We start from the raw sequence: 22,485 nt of genomic DNA on the forward strand, positions 1-22,485 counted from the left end.
ACATACAAAATATAAAGTCCTCAGCAGCAGATTGAACGCTTAAGGCAGCCAAGAACATCCATGAGATAATTGCTGCAAAATATTTAAACACATCTATTAATTACTGTGGAATCCTGTTCCACTGAACTAATCCCCTCTTTAATTAGTTTCCTACACTTATTTCACAACTCCGTATAATTCTATCCATGGACTCACAGGCTTCTCATAAATGCCATTCCTCAGCTTTCATGCAGCTCTCGTCCGTCTTTTCTTATTTCCCATATTAAGGTGTTACTTCCCTGATGCCAGGTGTGGTATGTGGGGTACAAGGCCCAGGATGGCACCCCTGGGAGCAGGATAGTGTAATTCCTCCTTCCCCTCACTAACACAACAACCCCACGGTGCTGAGGTGTGGCTGCCAGCCCTGCTGACCTCAGGGGAACGTGGCTGCTCTCCCACAGCCCAGGAACCTCTGAGGGAGGGAAGAGCAGAGCAGGAGGAGACACCCCTTCCAAACACAGCACCAGGAGATGCTGGGATCAGCCCCAGGGATGTGAGCCCTTGGCACAGGACCCAAACGTGTCCCAACACTGCTTCTCCTGGGGAGCAGCTCCTTCCCTGCAGGCTCCTTCAAACACTGAGCCATCACCTCTTCAGGCCTTCACACAACCACAGGGATCCTCCTGACACAGGACTTGTCTCCTCATTTAGTCCCAGCGCAAAAAAAACTAATAAATGAGTTCACCACGTCAATGTAACACAATATAACTCAACAGATCATATAATACTGCCTGTAAGCTCCTGCTGAATGTCTTCCACAAGTCCTGCAGTGCTTCTCAAACCAAATTTGAAAGCCTCAGCCCTGATAGCTGAGAGTGAAACCTGTTAAAATCCATCCCTACTATGGGATTTTACTCTGGGAAATAAAACAAAGCCTGAGTACATGAAATGCGAGCAGGTGAGCAATATGAAATAGTCACAATTCACAAATACCAAACGTATAAAACCAAACGACTCGGCATCATTGGTCCAGTTTTTAATGAAAACCAATGACAGCGGTGTCAGCACTTTAATGAGCCCAGCCCCTTCCTGTGGGGCAGCCCAGGCTCAGGTGAGTGCCAGGAACCTGCCCAGACACCACACCCCAGCACCCCACAGCCCTCACTGCCCGGCCAAAGGTCACTGCCAGCCTCCCCTCCCAAGGCTGCTGCACACTCACACCTGCCCCTGGAAGCACAAAGCTCCCCAAGCTGTTTATCCTGCCCAGAACAACCCGGATTACTCCAAATTCCGCTCGGGATTTGGGGCTGTGGGGCTGACACACGCAAACAGGGAATGCCAAGAGTCCTTCCAACAACATGAAAAAATCCATTGATTCATATGAAAGGGGACGGAGAGGACAAGGTTGGCTGGGAGGTTGTTCCCTCTTTAACAGCAAAACAAACTCATTAAACATCTCCTCCTTGGGCTTTATGAGCTGGCACACCTGCCCCGGCTTGTGTGGGCTCCAAGGAAAACAAACACCCCTGTGCAAGGGACTTATTGGAAAGGAGGCCACCGAGACATAAACTCAGATAATAAGTTTATACATTCAGTATCAGTACAGACTTCCAATTTATACTCTCAATATAGGAACTGATTTTCACATTAAATCTTTACTAAAAGCAGAAGGAAGTCCCTGCAGAAAAGCATTGACTTCTGCTAGAAAAGCAGCGCGGTGACATTTGCATGTTCAGCTCAGGGACAGCTGCTGCTGCAGGGCACTTCCCTGTCTGGGCACAGATTTGTTGCTACCTAACCGAGTTAAAAACCTTCCCGGACTCTGCCAGGGAGCTGGAAACTGGTGGCAATTGTCCCTACAGGACTCCGGTTAGTTTTGTTAAAATTAACTGCCGGGGAGGCGAATGTAGTCTCGGAGAAGGCACTCTGGGAAGTCCTCTTAGATGTGAGAGAAAGCGAGAAATAGAGCAAATAACTCAGTATTTACGCCGGCAGAAAGGAAACGAAAGCCGCCGAAGCGCAAGCAAGAAGCGCCCGATGCAAATGTCCCCGCGGGGCTCCAGGAGGGGGCTCGGTCCCCCCGAGGGCTCCGCGACCCCCGGGGGGGCGAGGCCCAGCCCGGGCCCTTTACCCCGAGCGGCCGCGGCCCCTGGCGTTCCCCGCCGTCCTCCCGAGGCCTCGCCCCCGCACGGCCCCGCGGAGAGACCGAGACGGCGGAACGGAGCCCCCCGCCGGTCCCCGCCGCCCACCTGCCCACGGTCTGGTTGGCCAGCTGCTTCATACGATTGAATTGCTTCTTCATGACGGCGGCCGCTGCCCCGGGCTGCCCGGGCCCCGCCGCTCTGCCCCGGCCGCCCCCGGCCCCACCGCCGCCGCAGCACCGCCCGCCCGGCGCGGCACGGCCCGGCCCGGCCCCCGGCGCTTCCGGCCCCACCCGCCCATCCACGCCGCACGTGATGGGAGCCCCCGGCCCGGATGTCCCGCCCGCAGCCCGCATGGCGCTCCCGCTCAGCGCCGCGGCTCTTCCCGCGCCGCTCTCTCCGCGGCACCGGGTGCTGCCGCTTTATGTCGGATCGAGCTCCCGGGCGAGGCCGCCAGTCCCCGCACAGCCCCGACCCCACATCCCGCGCCGTTAGCGCCGAGCGGCTCCCGGACTACAGCTCCCGGTTCGCCTTGCGCTTCCGCCGCTGCTTCCTGGGCGAGGCACCGCGCCCCGCGCGCTCTCATTGGGAGCCGTGCATATCAATGAGCTCACGGACCAATGGCAGCCGAGTTCCGGCGGGGGCTGCCCAATGAGAGGCGGCAGGGGGCGGGGCCGCAGGGGCGGCGGCAGCGGCCGGGCCCCGCGCGCTCCATGGCGGCCGCTGCCGGCCCCGACGAGGCGGACGAGGCGGTGCGGGGAACCTGTGAGGACGCGTCCGTCTGCAAACGGTACCGGCGCCAGGACAGCGGCCGGGCCGGGCCGGGCGGCGCACGCCGGTGTCCCTTTGTACGGCCCACGGCCCCACGGCGGGGCCGGGCGGTGGGGGGGCGATGCTCGAGCGGCTCCCGGGGAGCGGCCCCGTCCTCTCCTGGTGCCAGGGCTCTGTGCGTGGGCGTGGTTGGGTTCGTTTGGAGAGTTTTCCTTTGGGAATCAATTGTGGAACTCGTAAGTTCTGTTAAAGCAGAGTAACGGTGTGCTAAGCTGATGTGTAGGAGCTCTGGAATAAGTGCGAACACCTTGTCATGTAACAGGGTGTAGAAGTAAAGACTGATTGGTGTGTCTGAGGAGCTGGAGAGAGACTGTTCGTCTTCTGGGTACCGCAGGAGAGAATATTTGAGATTTGGGTATTTGCTTACAAAATTTCATCCAGTAGTTAAGAGGCCATTAAAAAGATGCTTGTTGAATATGGCAATAGCTAAAATTTCTAGCTGAACTTTATATAATCTCTTAATTCGAGCATTTCCACACATGGAACAGATTTTTAAACCTTGTCTGCGTGTGCACACCCAGGCCAGAGGGCCCTTTCCAGCCTGTGTATCTTTTAGGACAAATTTTGGTGGTCTTATTTCATAATTCTCTCTTTTCCCTGCTGTTGCACAGGTTTGCTGTGAGTGTTGGCTACTGGAAAGACCCTTATATCCAGTATTTTGTGAGACAAGCCAAAGAAAGGAAAGCACCTGAGATCAATAGAGGCAAGTTGGAACGGGACTGGGGACACCTCACCTGTCCTGACAAAACCTGGGAGTTAGGGAGGGGAGGGAATATTGCAAAGAAGGAGACAAGGGTTCTTCACAGTACACAGTACTACCCAATTTTATGCTGTGTGTGATCTTTTAAATATTAATCTGTGAATCAAAACTCTTTTCCTTTGTTTTCTGTGTTCTGAATGGGCTGGGTCTGTGTGTCCCAGTGTAGAGATCTCCTCAGAGCAGTCAGAAATGTTGGTTTGACCCAGGACAGCTGGGTCTCTGCAAGTGTAGAATTATTCTGCTCTCCTTGAGCTGAAAATTGACTAAAACTTCTGTTTACCCAAGGAGTTGAATTTTATCAGCTTATGAGGTTTTGTTTGTAATTAAAAAAGAACAAAAGCCATTAGGTATCTTGAAAAGAGGGCATTATTCTTCCTACAGAGAGCCTACAGGTGTTCAGGAGTGTTGAACACGGAGTGTTATGTGACAGCAATGACTCCCCATGTCTGTGTGTGCTGCAGGTTATTATGCTCGTGTGCACGGGGTCAGTTACCTGATCAAGGCTTTCCTGGAGAGGACAGAATGCAACTGTCAGATTGTGAACCTTGGGGCTGGCATGGACACCCTGTTCTGGAGGCTGAAGGTAAGGAGGGCTGGCTGTGAGGGGCTACTCTGGGCTCCCCCAGGCTGGCTCTGGCACACAGGGCACTGGGCAGGGGCACAGCAGCAGCTTTCACACAATCCCACCATAGCTGGGGTTGGAGGGGAGCTCTGGTGATCATCCAGTCCAGCCCCGTGCCCAGGCAGGGTCACCTGGGGCAGATGACACAGGAACATGTCCAGGTGGGTTTGGGATATCTCCTGAGGGAGATCCACACCCTCCCTGGGCAGCTGTTCCAGGGCTCTGCTCTTTCCTCTGTCATGGAAAGAGGTTCCTCCTCATGTCAGGGTGGAACTTATGTTTTAATTTCTAGGCATTGCTCCTTGTCCTGTCACTGAACAGAGTCTGGCACCATCCTGTGACACCCCTGGGAGGGATTTGTGTGGATTGATGGGATCCCCTCTCAGCCTTTCCTTCTCCAGACTGACCAGGCCCAGCTCCTACTGTCTCTCCTCATCACAGAGATGCTCCAGACCCCAAATCATCTCTGTGGCCTCTGCTGGACCCTCTCCAGCAGCTCCTGGTTGTTCTTGGAGGTCAGCACTGCACCCTGCAGCTCTGCCTCCCCAGGGACGAGTGCAGGGGCAGGATCACTCCCTGACCTGCTGCCACACTTTCCTCACGTCCCTTAGGATTCCAGTTCTGACTTTATTTATGTAAATCATAAGTCAAAAAATCACAGAGTGTTTTGGATTGGAAGGTATCTGGAAAATCATCCAATTCCACCCTCTGCTGTGGGCAGGGACACCTTCCTCCATCCCAGGCTGCTCCAAGCCCCATCCAACTTGGCTGTGGACACTTCCAGGGGTGCAGGGGCAGCCACAGCTTTCCTGGGGAGCCTGTTCATGGACAGGAGTGTTTGTGGGTGTGTGCAATTAATGGAAATTCACTTATTCAGGTGTTGTATGATGGTGTCATTCTGGGTGAACACACCTCTGGGTGAATTGTCTTCTCATTAGCGTTTACATTGGTAAATTTGGGTTCTGGAGGGAAGCCTGAGGAACATTTTGCTTGGTCACAATTCAATGTATTCCGTCAGTGGAAAGGAGACAATTCTGAAGTGTTTTGTTTTTTTTTTTCTGAGATGTGAAGCTTTTATCTTACCTGCATTTCTCTAAAAGCTCTGCCACTATAGTGTTTTTGGTAACAGGGATTTTAAAAGCTGAAGTGGGGCCTGTAATTCCAGTTCTTTGTCCTTGCAGAGAGCAGATGTGGTGTAATGAATGTACAGAGGCTGGGAGGCAGTTACTGGAGTGTTGAGGGCTCTGAGTGCTGGTTTCATCTCAGAAATTCACGGGTTGACAGCCAGAACAAGCAGCAACATCCATCACAAAGGGACTGCTGCACAGGGAGAGACTTGGCACAGCTTCTCCACCAGTTTGAGAAATCGTGCCAGCGTGGAATGAAGAGCTTTCCCCTCTTTTGTGGTGCAGGCAGGCTGGTGTGCTGTGCTCTGGCTGGAATGTGGGCACTGTCTGGGTGAGCCTGTGCAGAGTGTTCCTGCTTCTTTCCTTGGGAGGCTGTGCTGAAATCCTGGTAAATGCTGGGGCAGTTCGCTCTTGCTGTGCTCTCCCAGATCCCCAGAATAAATAGCTGGAGTGTTTCAGTGACCTGGTGTCTGGATTTAGAGTCCTTCTCCCTCTCTGGGGCATCCCAGCCCCACCTGGACACGTTCCTGTGTCACCTGCTCTGGGTGACCTGCCTGGGCAGGGGTTGGACTGAGTGATCTCCAGAGGTCCCTTCCAACCCCAGCTATCCTGAGATTCTGTGATTACATGAAGTGTTAAATAATTTCTTTAACTCTTTGAGGCCATTCTGATGTCTCTCAGCTGGTTTTTGTTGGATTTTAGGGGGTCTTAAGCTGTGGGACATCATTAAACCACTGTTACAAATGCCAGCATAAGCCAAACCAGAACTGTTCAGGATTTGAGGTTCTGTCTTGTCCTGTTCATGTGAAACTTGAGTGTCCCTAATTCCAGTGTCTTCCTGCAATTCCCAGGATGAAAACCTTCTCCCTAGAAAATATTTTGAAGTGGATTTTCCAATGATCGTTGCAAGAAAAATCCATAATATCAAGTAAGTCTGAGGCCTGTGTTCAGCTGTGGGAGACTGACTGTTATCCAGTGTCGTTATTTCATCTCTGCTGAGAAACTGTTCTTGTTCTGGGATGTGAGGGTGGGCAGGCCCTGGCACAGGGTGCCCAGAGAAGCTGTGGCTGCCCCTGGATCCCTGGCAGTGTCCCAGGCCAGGCTGGACACTGGGTCTTGGAGCACCCTGGGACAGTGGAAGGTGTCCCTGCCCATGGCAGGGGTGGCACTGAATGGGCTTTGAGGTCATTTCCCAAACCAATCCATGATTATGTGTAGAATAAAGGTTCATTATGCAGGCAGGCTGTGCAGCCAGTGTCCCAGTGTCCTGAGGTGACTTTATGATGCTTCTAAACTGAAAACCCAGAAGAGCACCAGGAGCTCAGGCCTACAGCCCACTGAAGCCTGGACCTCAGCATTTTCCAATGCCAGAAAGACTAATAAAAAACTAAGAAAACTGAGCTACAACCCACAGCAAGAACTTTCTCAATTTTCTATCTCTCTTCAAAACAGCAAAAAGTGTTATTATTTCATATTATTAATTTTTTATGCTTATAGACACTTTATTTGTTAAATAAATATTTTTCCCACTTTTCTCAAAAGAGATTTTTTTCCCAGACCAGTTAAGAGAAGAACCATTTAGATTTATTTCTCAAAGTAACCGCATTCAGAAGTTTCCTCCCAAATTTACCCTAAACCAAGGCACCCAGGCTGCAGAAGATGATGTTGGAAGCTTTAGGGAGGCAAGCAGAGCCTGCTCTGTGGCAGAGACAGTCTCCTGACAATTAGAGGTGATTATGTCTTCTCTCACCGTTGAATTCACTGCTGAGTTCCCAGATGTTCAGTTGGAAGCAGCACAGCTGCAGCAGCAGGGAATATTCTGTTGGGATGGATCCATTAGGGGTTATTGAGGACACATTACAGAGTACCTGGATTTCTTTTGAAAGATTCTCTCAAAACTTAAAGGAATTGTGTGTAAAACTCAGCTCCAGCTTCATCAGACTTGCAAAGGTTTTCCTTTCCAGTAGAGGGCAGAGAGATTCCCTTGGCTGCTTTTGGCACACACACACAGACACACTTACATATATATATATGTTAAGAAAAAAGCTGTAAGCACACTGTTCAACAGGCTTAACTGCTCTGAGATGCTTCTTCCTTCTTCCCACAGATCAAAACCTCCCCTGTCAAAACCAATTATGGAATCCCATTCAGGGGACTCTCTTCTAATAGGTGAGTCATCTTCAAACTCAGTCAGTGATGTACTGTAGCACTTTTAAAACTTTTCTGATCATTTTGTTCTGCTATGTGGGCAGGCTTTTAATGTTTGAAATGCTGTTTGGACAGAGAATTGGGAGGGAAAAGAGGCTTTTTTCTTCTCTTACAGACTCCTGCCCATTTGTTCCGTGTCATGTTAGAAATGTCTTCTCTTTAAGTGGTTTTATTCTGGCAGAAAGTTGTTGGGTTTTTTTCTTTTTCTTTCATATGTAGCTCCTCTTCTGTCACAGGAAAGGGAAAAGTGCTACAGAGAGGCATGGATACTGGATTAAAATATCTGTCGAGTGTTTATCTGCTTTCTGTCTCATTAAGAGCACAAATCTTTACATTTAGCAGAGTGTTTACAGCAGAAACACAGCCTGCACAGTCCAGGCTCGTGAGCCAATGCTGTTTGTTACATTTTAGTATTAACAGGATAATAATTTCAGGTGGTGTGATGTACTCGTGTGGTTTCTAACCTCATTATGAAACAGAAGGTTGTGAACTCCCCATCCCTGGCCGTGTCCAAGGCCAGGCTGGACAGAGCTTGGAGCAGCCTGGGATAGTGGAAGGTGTCCCTGCCCGTGGCAGGGGTGGCCCTGGATGGTCTCTACGGTCCCTCCCAGCCCAAGTCATTCTATAATTGTATGTTTATGTCAGGAGCGCACTTGAAAACCTTTTTACTTGTGGAAAATTCCCTGGGTTCCATTGGGTTTGTGTTCTCAGTGCAGATGCTGAGCTGTAGCAGCTGCTTTGGGCAATAAGAAGGGCAGTAATTACCTGCATCCACCTCAGCAACTGCTCTGTGTGACCCTGGCAGAGCCTGCTGTGACCACCTGGGGCCCCTTCCATGGGCACATTCTGCACATTTTACTGCTGCTTGTTATTGTGTCTTCACTCCCCAGCCCTGCAGGTGTCCTTGGAAGCACAGAGTTCTCCCTTGGACCCTCAGGCCTCCAAGGATGAAAGCCCAGAGCCCCAGCTCAGCAGAAGGGGATGAAAGCCCAGAGCCCCAGCTCAGCAAAAAGGCTCCTGGGGCCCCCTGGCTCCCAGGCAGCCCCCCTGGGGCACAGCTGACCCCAGGGAGATGTGCTGCACCAGCTCTGTGCCACAGGCACCCCTGGGGCCATGCCAAGGGCTGGCTTTGTGTTCCTGAAGGGCTGCAGGTACATCTGGAACAGCAGAACACCTGCAGAGCTGGCAGCCTGCACTGCTGTAATCCAGGGCTGTGAACAGCCAGTTCCCACAGCACTGGGCTGTACTGGGGAGACTGGTTTCTCTGGAGCTGCTTCTCTGGCTCCTTCTCAGTGCTGGGTGTTAAAACTTCAGAGTCACCACCTTGCTGTTGCCAGGCTGGTGCAGGCTCTGCTGCACAGAGATCTTTGGGATGCAGCAGCATGGCCAGGGCATGTGGAGGTGGTGGAAGTGTTGTGGAATTCCAGTTTGAGCTGAGCCCCAGCCAGAGGTCAGGTCCAGTGAGATCTCTGTGAACTCTGGTTTAAGGATCAATTAATGGAAGTTAATTAACTTCATGGGGAGCAGAAGAAGTGCTGGAATAAGTGGCTAAATCAAACAGATGAGCAGAGAGTTCTTGCAGCTCTGAAGGGACTTGACAAGGAATTTTCTCAGCTGCTGGTTGGTCTGTGCCTTGTCATTTCAAACTGTCTCCAGCTGGAAGGTTGTGGCTGTGGCTCAGATGGGCTCCAGGGGAAATCCAGGAACCCCCAAGGCAGTAGAACTGATGTCTCTACTGAACAAATCATAGGAACTCTAACAGTGGCACACAGGAATCACAGGATGTGTTGAGAAAAGAGTCACTGTGACTTTTGGAAAGGTAAGTTGTGCTTCCCAGATCTGCTGGAGTTCTCTAAGTCAACATTTCTATTGGAAAAGGACATCAGTGAGTGCTTGGATTTCAAGAATGTGTTTTGACTGTGTCCCATGGCAAACTGTGCCAGAGAAGTGGCACAGTGGTTGTGGGGAAGGAATGGTTCTCATATGGATGAGGAGCTGGGATGGAGGGCGAGCATATGTTGTTAATTTTTGTTATGGAGGAGATGGAGATCTGTGCTTGAGGATATGTTGTTGTTCAACACTAAGAAAAAATTGGGAAAATAGAGTGATTAGTAAGTGGCAGCTTGTTGGCAAATCCAAACTCTGAAGAGTGGTAAAAGAACTGTAGAAGTATCTTGTGAAATTAGTGACTTGATGATGATTTCAATGTGGATTAATAGAAAGTGATGCACATAGGGGGAAAAACAGTTTGTGCCTCACATGTAAATGATTATTGCTGCCTTCCTGCAGGATCTGGGTATTAGAATAAATAGATGGATGAAAGCATGAGCTCAGTAATGGTGCAGAAATACAAAGCAATTTTAAGTATTTTTGAGAAAAAGCTAGAAAACCACTTAGGTGCCAATGTTGGTAGGAGTTTCCTCTCTTGGACTTCTTCACTCTAGAAGGCTGGGAATCATCCTAGGGATGATATCACGTTTGGTCTGACCTGGTACAGCTGTGCAGTATTCTGAGAATGCCCCCTGGCACAGGGGAGCAGCACTGGCAGGCAGGGAAATGTTACACATTTCTGTGAGGATGTGCACTGGGATTTTAGAATCCTGTCCCTCCCTGTGCCTGCCTCCCCACATCAGCTCACACTCCTGTCTCTGATGTAGCAGGAATGGTTTGTTTGGATTGTTTGGAATTTTGGTTGTGAGTTGTGCTGATACGGTTTGACAGGATTCAGGTTCTCTCATTGCTTTTCTGCTCACCCTGAATCTTGTCATGAAGTCCCCAACTTCACTGGTTTTAGGGCAGTGTGTGCTGGGCAGCCAAAGCAGCTCTAGGACAGAGCTGGAGCCCAGGAATGCAGTGAGGTGGCCCCAGCAGTGACATCCCTGTGGCACCACCCCAGCACATTGTCCCCAGAGTTCAGTGGCACTGTCTGCTGGGTGTGCTGGGAGGTGACTGCTGCACCTTTGTCACCTCGGCAGGTGCAAACTGTTCCCTTTGTGTGCCTCTCACACCTCCTGTCTGGGCCAGCTTGGGCTGTTTTCAGCTTCCCTCCATCCCAGACTTTGCTGTGACCCAGAGCTGGTGTCAGGGGGACTTGCAGGGGGCTGTCCCTGAGCTTCAGGACCAGCTGAGTGTGTGGCAGTGCCCTGGGGTGCAGTGGAGCCTGAGCTGGAGGAGAGCAGCGTGCAGAGCAGGCTGCAGGGGCTGCTGCTTTGTAAAGCTGCCAGAGACACCTTCCATGAAAACCCTAATGAAATCTCTTTAAGTCAATAGTATCCTGCATGCTGTCTCTTGGAAAACCTCCAGGAAATTGTTGCACTAATGTGAGAAGAGAGTAAGAGAAGAGAGCTGAAATCTTGTGGCAGAGGAAGAGCTGGGTGTGCCTGGAGGCTGCAGTGCTGTCAGGGCAGCAGGGAAGGCCTGGGGCCTCCCTCCAGCACAGCAGTTACTTCTCCTGACATTGCTGCAAAGAAAAGATTCAGTGTGGTGAGGTCAAAAGGCAACCATAAGCAGCTCCTGCTACTACTCAGTTACTACAAGCTTGTCTTGTTCTATGACTGTGAAATTTGAACCACTTGTGTTGTTACCTCTGTGCCAGAGTCATGGAAAATAAACATAGAATTGTGTGTATTGATTATCCCTGGAGAGCTGAACCCTGTGTCTGGGCCAGGAGAGCCTGGGTGGGGTGGTGGGGCTCATCTTCCTCCCTTTCTCTCTCCCCTCCCTTGTATTTCTCAAATTAAATCTGAGTTTGGTGTTTCTCAAACCTTCATTCAGCCAAATACAGAGAGAATCTTTGTACATGGCTGAGTGTGAGCATCACACAAATCCCCAGGGTGGTTCTAGAGAACACCCAACCAAACAACCTCACTAAAAACAAACACAAGGAGGTGGTGCCTGGGTAGGAATTAGTGCCTGGGATATGGGATTTTCAGTGGTTTAAGCCACCAAATGTCTTTGGCTGTGCCAGCATTAGGGCAGCTGGCCTGAGTCACAGCACTGCAGTAAGAATGAACAGAGGGGTTTGAGCATACACAGAAAATCAATTCAGTTAAAACAAACTCTCGTTCCTCAGAAAAAATCAGCGGGGACCACATGACCGTGCTGCCAAGCTGGAGCTTGATTTTCCTTTCCCAGCTGCCCTGTGGATTTGTAAAATCCATTTGCAGCAAGGCTGCTCAGTCCTGGGCAGCAGATTGCTCACTTTGAAACTTGAGTGGGAAGGAACCCACAGGGAACATCCCAGGGCAGCCCTGGCTCTGCACAGCACAGCCCCAAGAATCTGCAGCTCTGCAGGAAGGTAGGAGTTGGTGCCAGACCATGTCCCAGCAGTTTTGGGGTGTTTGTGGATGGATTTCTGCACTCCAGGCTGGGGACAGTGGCAGTTCCAGCTGTCCCCAGCTGCCATCAGTGATTGTTTGCTCCCTAAGGGGGAGGCGATGGAGCAGTTGGAGTTTGCCCAGTTAAGGCTGATCAGAAAAGGGGGAATTTTAAGTGAGATTCTGAGGAGAAATCCTTTCCTGTGAGGGTGGGAAGGTCCTGGCACAGGTTCTGTGGCTGCCCCATCCCTGGAAGTGTCCAAGGCCAGGTTGGAGCAGCCTGGGACAGTGGAAGGTGTCCCTGCTAATGGCAGGAGGTGGCACTGGATGGTCTCTGTGGTCCCTTCCAATCCAAACCAATTCAGGATTTTGTGATGAAAGTGCTTGAACCCATGTGATGTGAGCAGGGCACCTTTACTCCCACCTTGGAGTCTGTGCTCCTTCTCTTCTGGATCACTTAAAAAGTTTTGTGGTTTATTTCTGGCTTTTATTTCTGTTCTTTACTGATGTATTTGTGTGTCCAAGCCCCCAGAGCTGGACAGGGAGCTGGCATTAATTTCCTACTAATTGTGGTGGCTGACGCTCACTGTGCCGTATCCATGGACAGAAACCAATCCCTATTTCAGAACTTCCCTGTGTGTGGTGGGGTTTTTGGGTGGCTTTTTTTGATGCCATTATCATGGCCTTGATGTAATCACTTAAATAGAAGGGTGTGGGAAGTAGTAAAGCTATTACAGAACATGCACATGGAAAAAGCCTTGACTCAAAATGTTGAATCATTTGCCGCACAACTTTTTTTTTTTTTTTTTTCTTCCCTTGTAACTCTCTTTCTGAACTGTTTCTGATTCCTGGATCTGCTCCCAAGTGTTGCTGGAATGGCAGCTATTGTCACTTGCAAGTGCCACTTTCAGGGAGTTGGTCGCTTGGAAACTAAACAGAGGTGCATCCTCTGGAGTGTTTGATCATTTCTTGATGTAATAATTGAGAAAACCCACACCTGTCCCCAATTTTTTTGTTCCCCTCTCCTGAAATGGAAACCCCTTTCATCCTGACCCTTCAATCACTTGGCTTCTCTTCTCTCCTCACTCCAGCTGTGCCAGGGCAGGCTCAGGTTGGACATCAGGAGGAATTTTCTCCATGGAAGGGGTGTCAGGCCCTGGAAGATGCTGCCCAGGCAGGTCTGGAGTCCCCTGCAGAAAAGTTGAGGTGTTCCAGAGCCATCCCAGTGTTCCTGCAGGACTTTGGCTCTGGGGGGGAAGGTTGATGGAGCACTTGAGAAGTTCCTTCTGTGGGCACTGGGCTCCTCTGGGTGCATTCATTGCTCCTGGGTATCAATGATGGCAAGAGGCTCTGCTGCTCCCTCCCAGCTGTGCCAGGATGGCAGAGGCTCCTTGGGCTCTGGATTTGGTCCTTGAAGCATCCACAGGATCCTATTGTATCCCAGGGGAATATCTGTTGCTCAGAATACCTTCTCTAATTTGACTCTTTCCTAAATACCACCCCTAAATCATACCAAAAGGCTACCTGATAGCTTTTTTTTTTTGGCCCTGAGTCTGTGTCTGCTCCCCAAATTTATTATATAACTACATATATAGTTAATTTATATACTTATATCTGTTAATATTTGAGATATTATCACTTAGCTTAGTGATTTCACAGAAACTGATGCACTTTTATGCAGTTCCTATGTACATACATTGGGCCATCTGAGAAGACTCTGCAAACAAAACAAGAAATCCTGCCTTTAATCTTCCCATTTTTCTTCTCTCTGCATTCCTGGAAACCATGGTAACAGCTGGGATCACCTCTCAGCTTCATTGTGGCTGCAGAGGGAGAGAGGAGGCTCAGTGCAGGGTCTGCTGCTGATGGAGCACTGGAAACACAACTGGGAAGGGAATTCATGATTTAAAAAGAGGGGTTTCTGCTGCTCATAGTTGGGTATAACAGACCAAACTTTGGCTCCCAGTTCATGTGCTCCTGTGCAGTATATTTGATTCACAGCTCCAGCATCCCTCTCATTTGTGATGTTGGTCTTTGCTCGTTTTTGCCTTTTGCAGATTCCCACAGCCTGGATTCCAGTCGATATTCCATAGTAGGAGCAGACCTCCGTTTCTCATCAGATCTGGAGGAAAAGCTAAAGAAACATAGCTTGGATGTACAGTAAGATCATAGGGCTTTCATTGGGGTTTTTAATTTATTTTTTTTTTTTAATTGAGGCTTGTGGAAACGCTTGTCCAAGGCCAGGTTGGGCAGGGCCTGGAGCTGGGATAGTGGAAGGTGTCCCTGCCCATGACAGGGGGTGGCACTGGGTGGTCTCTGTGATCCTTTCCAATGCAAACCATTCCAGGATTCTGTGATATCTCAGTTTTGTCTCTGTAATTATTATCTGTGGCCTCCTCTTAAACCTCTGTTGTTCCCTAAACCTTTCGGTGGGACTGCAGTGGAGTCCTTGTGATCTGAATCCCAAAGCTCCTCTGGGGTTTTCTTGTTCAACATGAGGCTCTGGGGGGGCAGGAGTTGAAGTTTTGAGTGGATGATGGACAGACCTTTAAAATCTCAGCAATATAAATAGCAGCGATCTGGCTGGGTGGGAGAGAGCATATGGGGAAGCAGAATGCATCAAATTGCCATTTAATTCTTTACACTTCCATCCTCTGAAATGTTGCCTTGCTTGCCTACATTGCTGCTCCTTGTGGAATTTCTCCTGCTTCTAGTGACTTTTTTTTCCCCTTTCATTCCAGCAATTAGAAGCAAACTCAATAATTGTGAAGAAGATCACTTGTGTAGATGTCTATTTTTGTTGTTGGTGGATGGAGGGGGAAGAGGCAATGTGCAAACTATAGATTACATTTTGTTAGATAATAATATGTGAAGATTGTTTTACAGATACTGAACAAATTTGTCTAATTAAAATTCTTCTTAGAACTTCTTCTAAAGAGAAAACTTTTTTTTTTTTTTTTTAATTTGTAATTAATGCCTGATTTCACTGATCTCTACAAGAGTGTGAGCTGTGTCCACAGGGCACAATTGTCCTGCAAAGGGAATTTTAACACACCTCAGTTCCTGCTGTCAGAGAGGACTTGCAGAATGCTCAGTGTTCCATGTTCAGGGCTGTCTTTGGGGAGACTGAGCCCTAAAATCTCTGGTTCACAACCACAAGAGTCTCCTGTGGTTCATTAATTCACAGCTGCCAGAAATCCCGGTTTTAGTCAATGTGATGAAGAGATTTCATTCAATCCTCAGTGTCTAGTTCAGAAAAAATGGAGCTCTTTCAGGAAACTCTGTGGACATGGAATGACTTCCTTGCTCACAACCCCTAGTAAATTTTTCTTGTTCTTTCCATTTTTGAAATCATGCTCTCCTTTGGTTTTGTTTTGCAGTTTGCCGACGCTGCTGGTGGCCGAGTGTGTGCTGGTTTACATGACCCCCCAGCAGTCTGCAAGCCTGCTCAAGTGGGCAGCAAGCACCTTCCCCGTGGCCATGGTTATCAATTATGAGCAGGTAAAACCAGAGGGGCATTTTTAGACCTGCATTGTTGTCATTGAAATTGCTCTTGTGGGTGGGAGTTGTTGAGGAATGAGAGTGGGCCATGTCCTTTTGTAGGAACAGCAGTTTCTGCTGAATTTCTGTAGTAATGTGTTTTAACTTGGAGCTTGGTTAGCTCATTGTAGAGAAAATACAGCTATTCTGAAAGACAATTTCTGGACTATGTTGAAGCAAACTAATTGAGACTTAATCCCTATGTGGAAAAAACCACAGAATATTGATTTAGCTAAAACAGAGGAAAAAGAAATGATGCTGAGTGCTGGCTCTGGGTGTATGACATTACATAATTACCTCTGTGTTCTTTGGCAAAGTGGAGCAAAAATCACATCAGCATGAACTCTGTTTCTCCCTGTGGAAGTACAACACTGCCTCGGGGGAACTAGGTGGCTCCAGGAATAAGTAACAGGATCTTCCAAGCTGTAAATCACTGCTGGAGAGCTGAAGCAAGCTGCTGAGAGCTGAAAGCAGAGGCAGCTGTGCTGCCAGCCCAGGGAGGGCAGTGGCACTGTCCTGGGTCACTGTCCTGTGACACTGTCCTGGGCACTGTCCTGGGTCACTGTCATGTGTCACTGTCCCCCTGCCATGGGGCTCCTCCTATCCTGGGTCATTGTCCCATGGCACTGTCCTGTGTCATTGTGCCCCTGCCGTGGGGCTGCTCCTGTCCTGTGGCACTGTCCTGGGTCATTGTTCTGGGCCATTGTCCTGTGGCACTGTCCTGTGACACTGTCCTGTGTCATTGTCCCCCTGCCGTGGGGCTGCCCCTGAGGAAGAGGAGGCGGCAGTGGGGAGTGAGAGCTGCTGTCAGGATGTGCCACTCAGTGACCCACTGTGCATTCTGTGACGTAGACAACCCGAGGGTTTAAGCAGGGCCCTGCTTTTCCCTGTGGTGGTGGGAAGAGGGAACACTTCTGTCTCCTTGTCTCCCCGAGGTGAACATGAGGGATCGCTTCGGGCAGATCATGATCGAGAACCTGCAGCGCCGGCAGTGCAACCTGGCCGGGGTGGAGCTCTGCACCTCCCTGGAGTCCCAGGTGAGAGGCACACAGCCTGGGGGGTGACACTGAGCTTGGTGAACCTGCCTGTGAGTTCTGAGCCTGCCTGTGGGGCTCAGCAGGGACCAGGGCAGGCTGGGGCACTCGCTGACCCTTTGCTGGCCACGTTATCCTGGAATTGGGGCATGGTTTGGTTTGGAAGGGACTGCAGAGATTGTCCAGTGTCACCCCTGCCGTGGCAGGGACACCTTCTTCCACTGTCCCAGAGTGGTCCAGGCCCTGTCCAGCCTGGCCTGGGACACTGCCAGGGATCCCGGGGCAGCCACAGCTGCTCTGGGCACCTTGACAGCCTCCCCCTCCTCCCAGGGAGGAATTTCTTCCAAAATCCCATCCATCCCTGCCCTCTGGCAGTGAGAAGCCATTCCCTATGTCCTGGCACTCCATCCCTTGTAAGCACTCTCTCTCCATGTTTCATGTTGGCTCCTTCAGGCCACAGTTAGGTCACCCCAGAGCTTTTCTTTGATAACTCAATGTCAGTAGTGGCACAAAACCTCCTGGTGAGAGCCCAGCCCTGCCTGGCCCTGCACAGAGCAGGAGCACCAGAACACCTTTAGGGAAGAGTTTGGGAGCTCTTCAAAGGACAGGTCAATCAGCTGCCCAGTGAAATCCTCAGTGGGAGAAGCTGTCCTCTGGTGTTTTCCCTGGAATGCTGTGAGAGCTGTGCTGCCCTGTGTTTTCCAGAAGGAACGGCTACTGGAGAACGGCTGGGAAAACGCCCGTGCCATCGATATGATGAAGGTGTACAGCTTCCTGCCGCAGGCTGATGTCAAAAGGTACCACTTTGGGACCCAAAAGTCATCCTCGGGTGCTGTTTCCAAGGTTCTTCCTGTCCATGTGTAGTGTGGGATCCCCTGGTGTAGCAGAGGGGGCTGCAGGCAGGTTCTGCCCAGGGAGGCACAACATTCCTGAGCCTGGAGCTCTGCATTATCCAGGATGATGCCTGGACTGATGATCCAGAGGGTGAACGCTGCCAGGAGCAGACTGGAAGCAGTGATGACTTATTTGGGTGTGACAGAAGGCATCTCCTGACTGAAACTTTCAGATGCAAGATGCCACAGCAGTGCTGTGTTGACTTTTTCAGTCCCCAAGATGTTCCTTGTGAAGATCTTGGCTGGGGTTAAACCACGACACGTTGAAATCACGAGGGGGAGACTGCTGGTTCTGCAGAGCACAGAGCAGGGACTAAAGGCTGTTCAACAGTCATAATCTGCCTGGATTTTGTGAATATTTCTGCACTAAATGCTGAACAGTGGGAAATTTTAAGGGGTAACTTCTTAGGGATATAATGTGAATTGCTGTGAGTTGTTCATAGCTGGAATTAGCTGAACAAGTTTTCTGGGTCAAAATATTCATATATGGGGGTTTCTCAGAGCCTGGAACTGAACAGGTGAGAGTGGAAATCAGAGGTGGTTTAAATAGGAACAGGGATGTGTGGTGGGACCATATGGCACTGGTGGAGACACAGAGCTCGTGCTTTCTCTGCAGCATTTTTGGCTACCTTGGATCTGTTCAGCTCCTTGCACTTGTTCCACATGCCAGGAAATAGGGTTATGTAAACTCTGTCCTCCAGTATCACTGAGGCAAATGCTTTTTCTTCAAAAAAGTCTTTTCCCAGAGTGTTCTTCTGCAGCGCTTCACACCTTGGGGCTCATTTAGGAACTTTGGCCCCTTTAGATCCTCAGTAGCAGCCCTGGTATTTGTGAGGAGTTACACAGATTAGTCCGGGAACAGGGAATTCCAGGGATAAGGAGTTGAAAGCACCCTGTGGGTCACTTTTTCCATACATTGATAGGGTGGGAGCAGTGGTGGCATCGTGGACAAATACCTGTAATTATTCCCTGGAGAGATAACTGCCTTTCTGGCCACAGTTTTCACTCCCATGGGGTGAAAAATTCAGTAAAAATTCTGCTGAGAGTCCAGCTCAAATCCCGACTTTCATTTTATTCCTACAGAATAGAAGCCCTTGAATTCCTGGATGAAAAGGAGCTGTTTGAACAACTGATGCAGCACTACTGCATCTGCTGGGCTTCCAAGGACAGCAGCAACCTGGGTAATGCTCTCCAGCACCTGGGGGGTGATCCTGCCATGGGAATGTCCTGTGGGAGAGCTGGGGGTGGGATGTTACACCTGGGCTACCCCAGAGCCCCCCTGCTCCAGGATGCTGCTCCATCCCTGGGATCTGGGAGCACCTCCCAGCTGGGGATTGTTCCTCCACAGCCTTTGGAGGGTTTCTGGACATCCAAGTGGGAAGCCTGTCCAGTACAGGGGAGTTGGAATTTTTCCACCAGAAGATGCCGTATGGGTTACTTTAAATAACTGCTTGCTTTATCCCATCAGTGCTAATTGAAAGGTTTACAAATCCCATGCATGGGAAGTGCCATATGGGCACATGGTATATGAAGGCACAGTGTCCTGACAACACAAAGATAAATTTGTATTACTTATCCCAGGCTTCTCTGCACTGTCCCCATTTGCAGCCATCTGACACTGAAGTTTTCCACACCACTTTCTCCCTGGGGAAGAATCTTCCCTCTGAAATGAACTCTTTTTACACGTTCGTTTTGTGCTTAAAATTCTGTCCCTCCTGGACTGGAATTTCTGTGAAAGAGAGAGACTTGATTTAGGCTTTCTGTAGCATTTGGATGTTGCTGCTGCTCAAGAAATGATAAAATGAGGGGAATTGTTGTTTGGCTGAATGATGGATGGCCACAGCCTGTATTTGTCCAGATTAGAAAGAGAACTCTGTCGCAGTCACAGTTTGTCTCTACTTCTGGCTGCAATTTCAGGGTCTTCAGTCTCTCCAGAAAACCTCTGCCTGCTGCTTAGATCATTTTCTCCCCTTCATCCTCTCTGCCCTTTCCCTGCTCCTGACAGAGTATCCAAGAGCAGATTTTATTGACTGCTCCTCAGCAAATGGGAATAGATTTGGTCTCTGCAGCCTGGCTGGGCAGCAAAGCCTCTGACAGAGCTGGTAAAAGGAGATGTTCAAATAAAAACTGGTAAAAAGAGCTCTTCAACACCCTGTTGCTGCTGCTGTGACAGAGCTGCTGCCTTGTGCTGGTGCTCACCTGAATCCTCCAGAGTTCTGAGCTCAAAAACTCATGTTCTGCATGGGATTTCTTCAGGCTGAAAAGTGGTGACTGTAATACACAGTTTATTTTTAGGGGAGCTAAGGTCTCAAAGTTCACAGCAGCCCCTGTTTTGGGGGTGTCAGCTGTTCTTTGCTGTGATCAGAGAAAGGCTGAGGGCAGTTTGGGGTGCTGATGTTGAGGGGTGCAGGGTATCTCAGGAGTTACAAAAGACAGTGATCTCAAAGGTGATAATCAAGTGTCCAATGGACATGGCATGGGTATGCCTTCATCTAAAGCAGGGTTTTTTTATCTAGTGGGAATTTACTGCCCTCACTAATGGTACTTTCCCCTGCTTTGTCCTCCTAATTTCACGGGCAGACCTCGAGGTTCCTGAGCATTGTGTGGTTCCTTCTGCCATGAATAACTCCAGTGCTCCTGCAAATTGATTTCACCAAATTAATTGCTACATCACAATTAAAAAAGGGTTAGAAAAGTCCAGCCCAACCCTGCTTTCCTCACACCAAATCCTTTATTTTTGAATTTTAAAAAATTAAATAACTCACGTATAGCAACAAAGATGCTTCGAAACTGCCCTTGGTGCAGTGAAGGGCAGGGAGAGTGAGAATAAACCCTCCTTTCTTTCCCCAAATCCCTGTTTCTCTTCACACAGGTCTGGCAAACATCGACTTCTGAGGGCAGCAGGGAGGGGAGCCTGGGAGCCCCGTGCCTGCCTTGGCTCTGCCAGGACATGGAGAGGATGGGATTTACAGCCCCAGGTTGTGGCTGGGACAGCTCCTGATGTTGCTGCTGCTGCTGGGGACAGGCCTGGTGCCTATGGGTGGTTCCAAGGAGTCTTTTCTGTGGGCAGGACTTGCCTCCTGTTCCCAGCTGTGTAATGATGGACTTGCACAAGGTGTCAGTAACTCCTGTTTAAAGCTTGCCTTCCTTTGTTTAAAACTGGAAGTGAGGTGTTCTTGGATTCTTTGATTTCCCTCTTCTGTGTTTTTGTGGGTGTGTAACATGTGTTTGTGACAGGAACCTGGAACTCTGGGGAGCTGCAGCAGAGGGTCCCTGCCCTGGGCATGGCTGAGCAGGGAGGGAATTCTGTGCATTTTTGTTCTGTTCAGGTCCAGTTTTGATGAAGTGTCACCGTGTTGGCTTCTCCAGGCTTCACGGCCGTGCAAGGCTGTCACTGCTGGTGTCCCTGGGGGAGGGTGAAGGAGAAGGAGAGCCCTGACTGTGTTCAGTGATGTACAAGAAACTGGAAAATAGACTTGTTTTAAATGAGAAAGGCTTGTGGTTTCAGCACTGGGATACTGAAGAAAGAAATTTATCTCAATTTGCACTGCTTCTGGTAGTACCTTTACACCAGTTCCTCCTTCTCTTTCCCCTTTAAAGAAGCAAAACAAAATCCCAACAGCAATGAAAGCCCTTGTCCTGTTGTTTGAAATTGAATCTTGCCACCTTCCTATGAGAAAAATAATAAATGTTTAGTATTTATAATTTGTCTCCTGTCTTATTTGCTAGAAATGACCGGTTTCTGTCTGGTTTAATGACATTTTTCCTCTCACCTAATGCCTCACCAGGAGTATTCTTTTAAAGCAGTTGCTGGCAGGCCCAGAGAAGCTGTGGCTGCCCCTGGATCCCTGGAGTGTCCAAGGCCAGGCTGGAAGGGGCTGGGAGCAGCCTGGGACAGTGGAAGGTGTCCCTGCCCATGGCACTGGTTGGGCTTGGAGGTCCCTTCAATCCCATTCTGTGATCCTGTGAAATGACCTTTCCTTCAGAGATTAAAACTGAACCCAAACCCCATCACTCAACCCCAGCCCTACATCCCTGTGCACTGCAGGAGCCTTCCTGAGCAGTCATTCCTGCCCAGAGGCACCAACAGTGTCCTGCTCATTTCTTGGGAATTAAATGAGGAATTCAGAGTTACATGAAAGCCCATCTCCACCATCAGTTTAATTTTGGCCAGACCTCCTTTGGGACCATGTTCCCTAAGCCTCCTGTAGCATCTTCCTGAGTGGGAGCCAAGCTGGACCTGCCCTGGAACTTCCAAATCTGTTCCTTTGGAGCTGGTCCCGCCTGGGAAACCTCCCCTGAGCTGCTGCATTTTTCATCTCAGCGGGTTTGAGCAGAGCTCATTGTGGGGATGTCCTGGGCTCCATCACTCCTTTGTGTCTTTTTTGTCATAATTCCATCCCTTTGTGTTTGGGAATAATGTCTCTGCTAGCATGAGGCAGATCCTGGTGCTCATCAGTTCTATTTTGGGTGTCTGTGGGATTTGTTCCCCCAAGGGGAGAACGGAGAGGAGCTGCCGCTGTGGGATGAGGCACCGCTGCCACCCTGCCCTGCAGTAGCTGGGCTTTCCCCTCCCAGCTCTTCAGCAGGCAACTGGAAGAGGAGAAGGGAAATCACTGCTGCACAAACTCCTGCAGAGCCTCTCCTCGGTGTTGGCAGCAGTGGTGAGGAAATTGGGTCACCTTGTGCTCTGGGGTTCCAGCGGGATCAGAGGAGCTGGGAGCCCTGGCAGCTGGTGGGGGGGACAGGGTGGGCAGCTCATGCTCAGGGTTGTGCTGACTGAAATGGAGAAATCAATCCTGCAGCTCTCTCCAGGGAATGTTTGCATGTGGAGGGTGCTGCTGGAGCAATGCTGCTCTGCTGGGGAGCTGCTGGCTCAGGGAGCTTTTCCAGGCAGGAGAGGTAGCCTGTGCCTTCTGCTCCTTCCTGTGGGATGTGTGATCCTGGAGCTGCCTCTGGATCTCTCCTCTCCCTGCTGCTCCAGCCTGGCCTTTTTCCTGGGGGATTGGTACTGATGGGGCAGCAGAATTCATC

The 22,485-nt window shown here is 49.9% G+C and overlaps 2 protein-coding genes across 8 annotated transcripts in view; one reads left to right on the top strand and one right to left on the bottom strand.

Annotated features, from left to right (window-relative positions):
• Positions 1-2,353, bottom strand: part of ARHGAP17 (Rho GTPase activating protein 17) — a 41,406-nt gene extending 39,053 nt beyond the window's left edge. For 5 of the 7 annotated variants that reach the window (XM_083872214.1, XM_083872215.1, XM_083872218.1 and 2 more), the window contains exon 1: positions 2,229-2,353. In XM_083872214.1, coding sequence (XP_083728340.1) covers positions 2,229-2,281 — 53 coding nt within the window. In that variant the 5' untranslated portion in view covers positions 2,282-2,353. The remainder of the gene's footprint in view (positions 1-2,228) is intronic. The other 2 variants (XM_083872220.1, XM_083872219.1) reach the window with 2 other exon arrangements.
• A 468-nt stretch (positions 2,354-2,821) lies between these two features.
• LCMT1 (leucine carboxyl methyltransferase 1) lies at positions 2,822-21,140 on the top strand. The gene is made up of 11 exons (XM_083872270.1): positions 2,822-2,910; positions 3,563-3,654; positions 4,173-4,294; positions 6,312-6,388; positions 7,568-7,629; positions 14,042-14,144; positions 15,365-15,485; positions 16,460-16,561; positions 17,264-17,355; positions 18,535-18,632; positions 20,324-21,140. Exons 1-11 carry the CDS (start codon positions 2,834-2,836, stop codon positions 20,344-20,346), a joined length of 969 nt encoding a protein of 322 aa, XP_083728396.1. The 5' UTR covers positions 2,822-2,833; the 3' UTR covers positions 20,347-21,140.
• Positions 21,141-22,485: the final 1,345 nt, after the last annotated feature.

This window comes from Zosterops lateralis (assembly GCF_965231275.1).
Source record: "Zosterops lateralis genome assembly, chromosome: 15".
NCBI classification, from domain to species: domain Eukaryota; kingdom Metazoa; phylum Chordata; class Aves; order Passeriformes; family Zosteropidae; genus Zosterops; species Zosterops lateralis.

Coding starts and splice junctions, on each gene's coding strand:
- LCMT1 (XM_083872270.1), top strand. CDS start 2,834: ATGGCGGCCGCTGCCGGCCCCGACGAGGCGGACGAGGCGGTGCGGGGA. Junction 6,389..7,567: donor AGAAAAATCCATAATATCAA/GTAAGTCTGAGG, acceptor TTCTTCCCACAG/ATCAAAACCTCCCCTGTCAA. Junction 17,356..18,534: donor CCGCAGGCTGATGTCAAAAG/GTACCACTTTGG, acceptor TTATTCCTACAG/AATAGAAGCCCTTGAATTCC.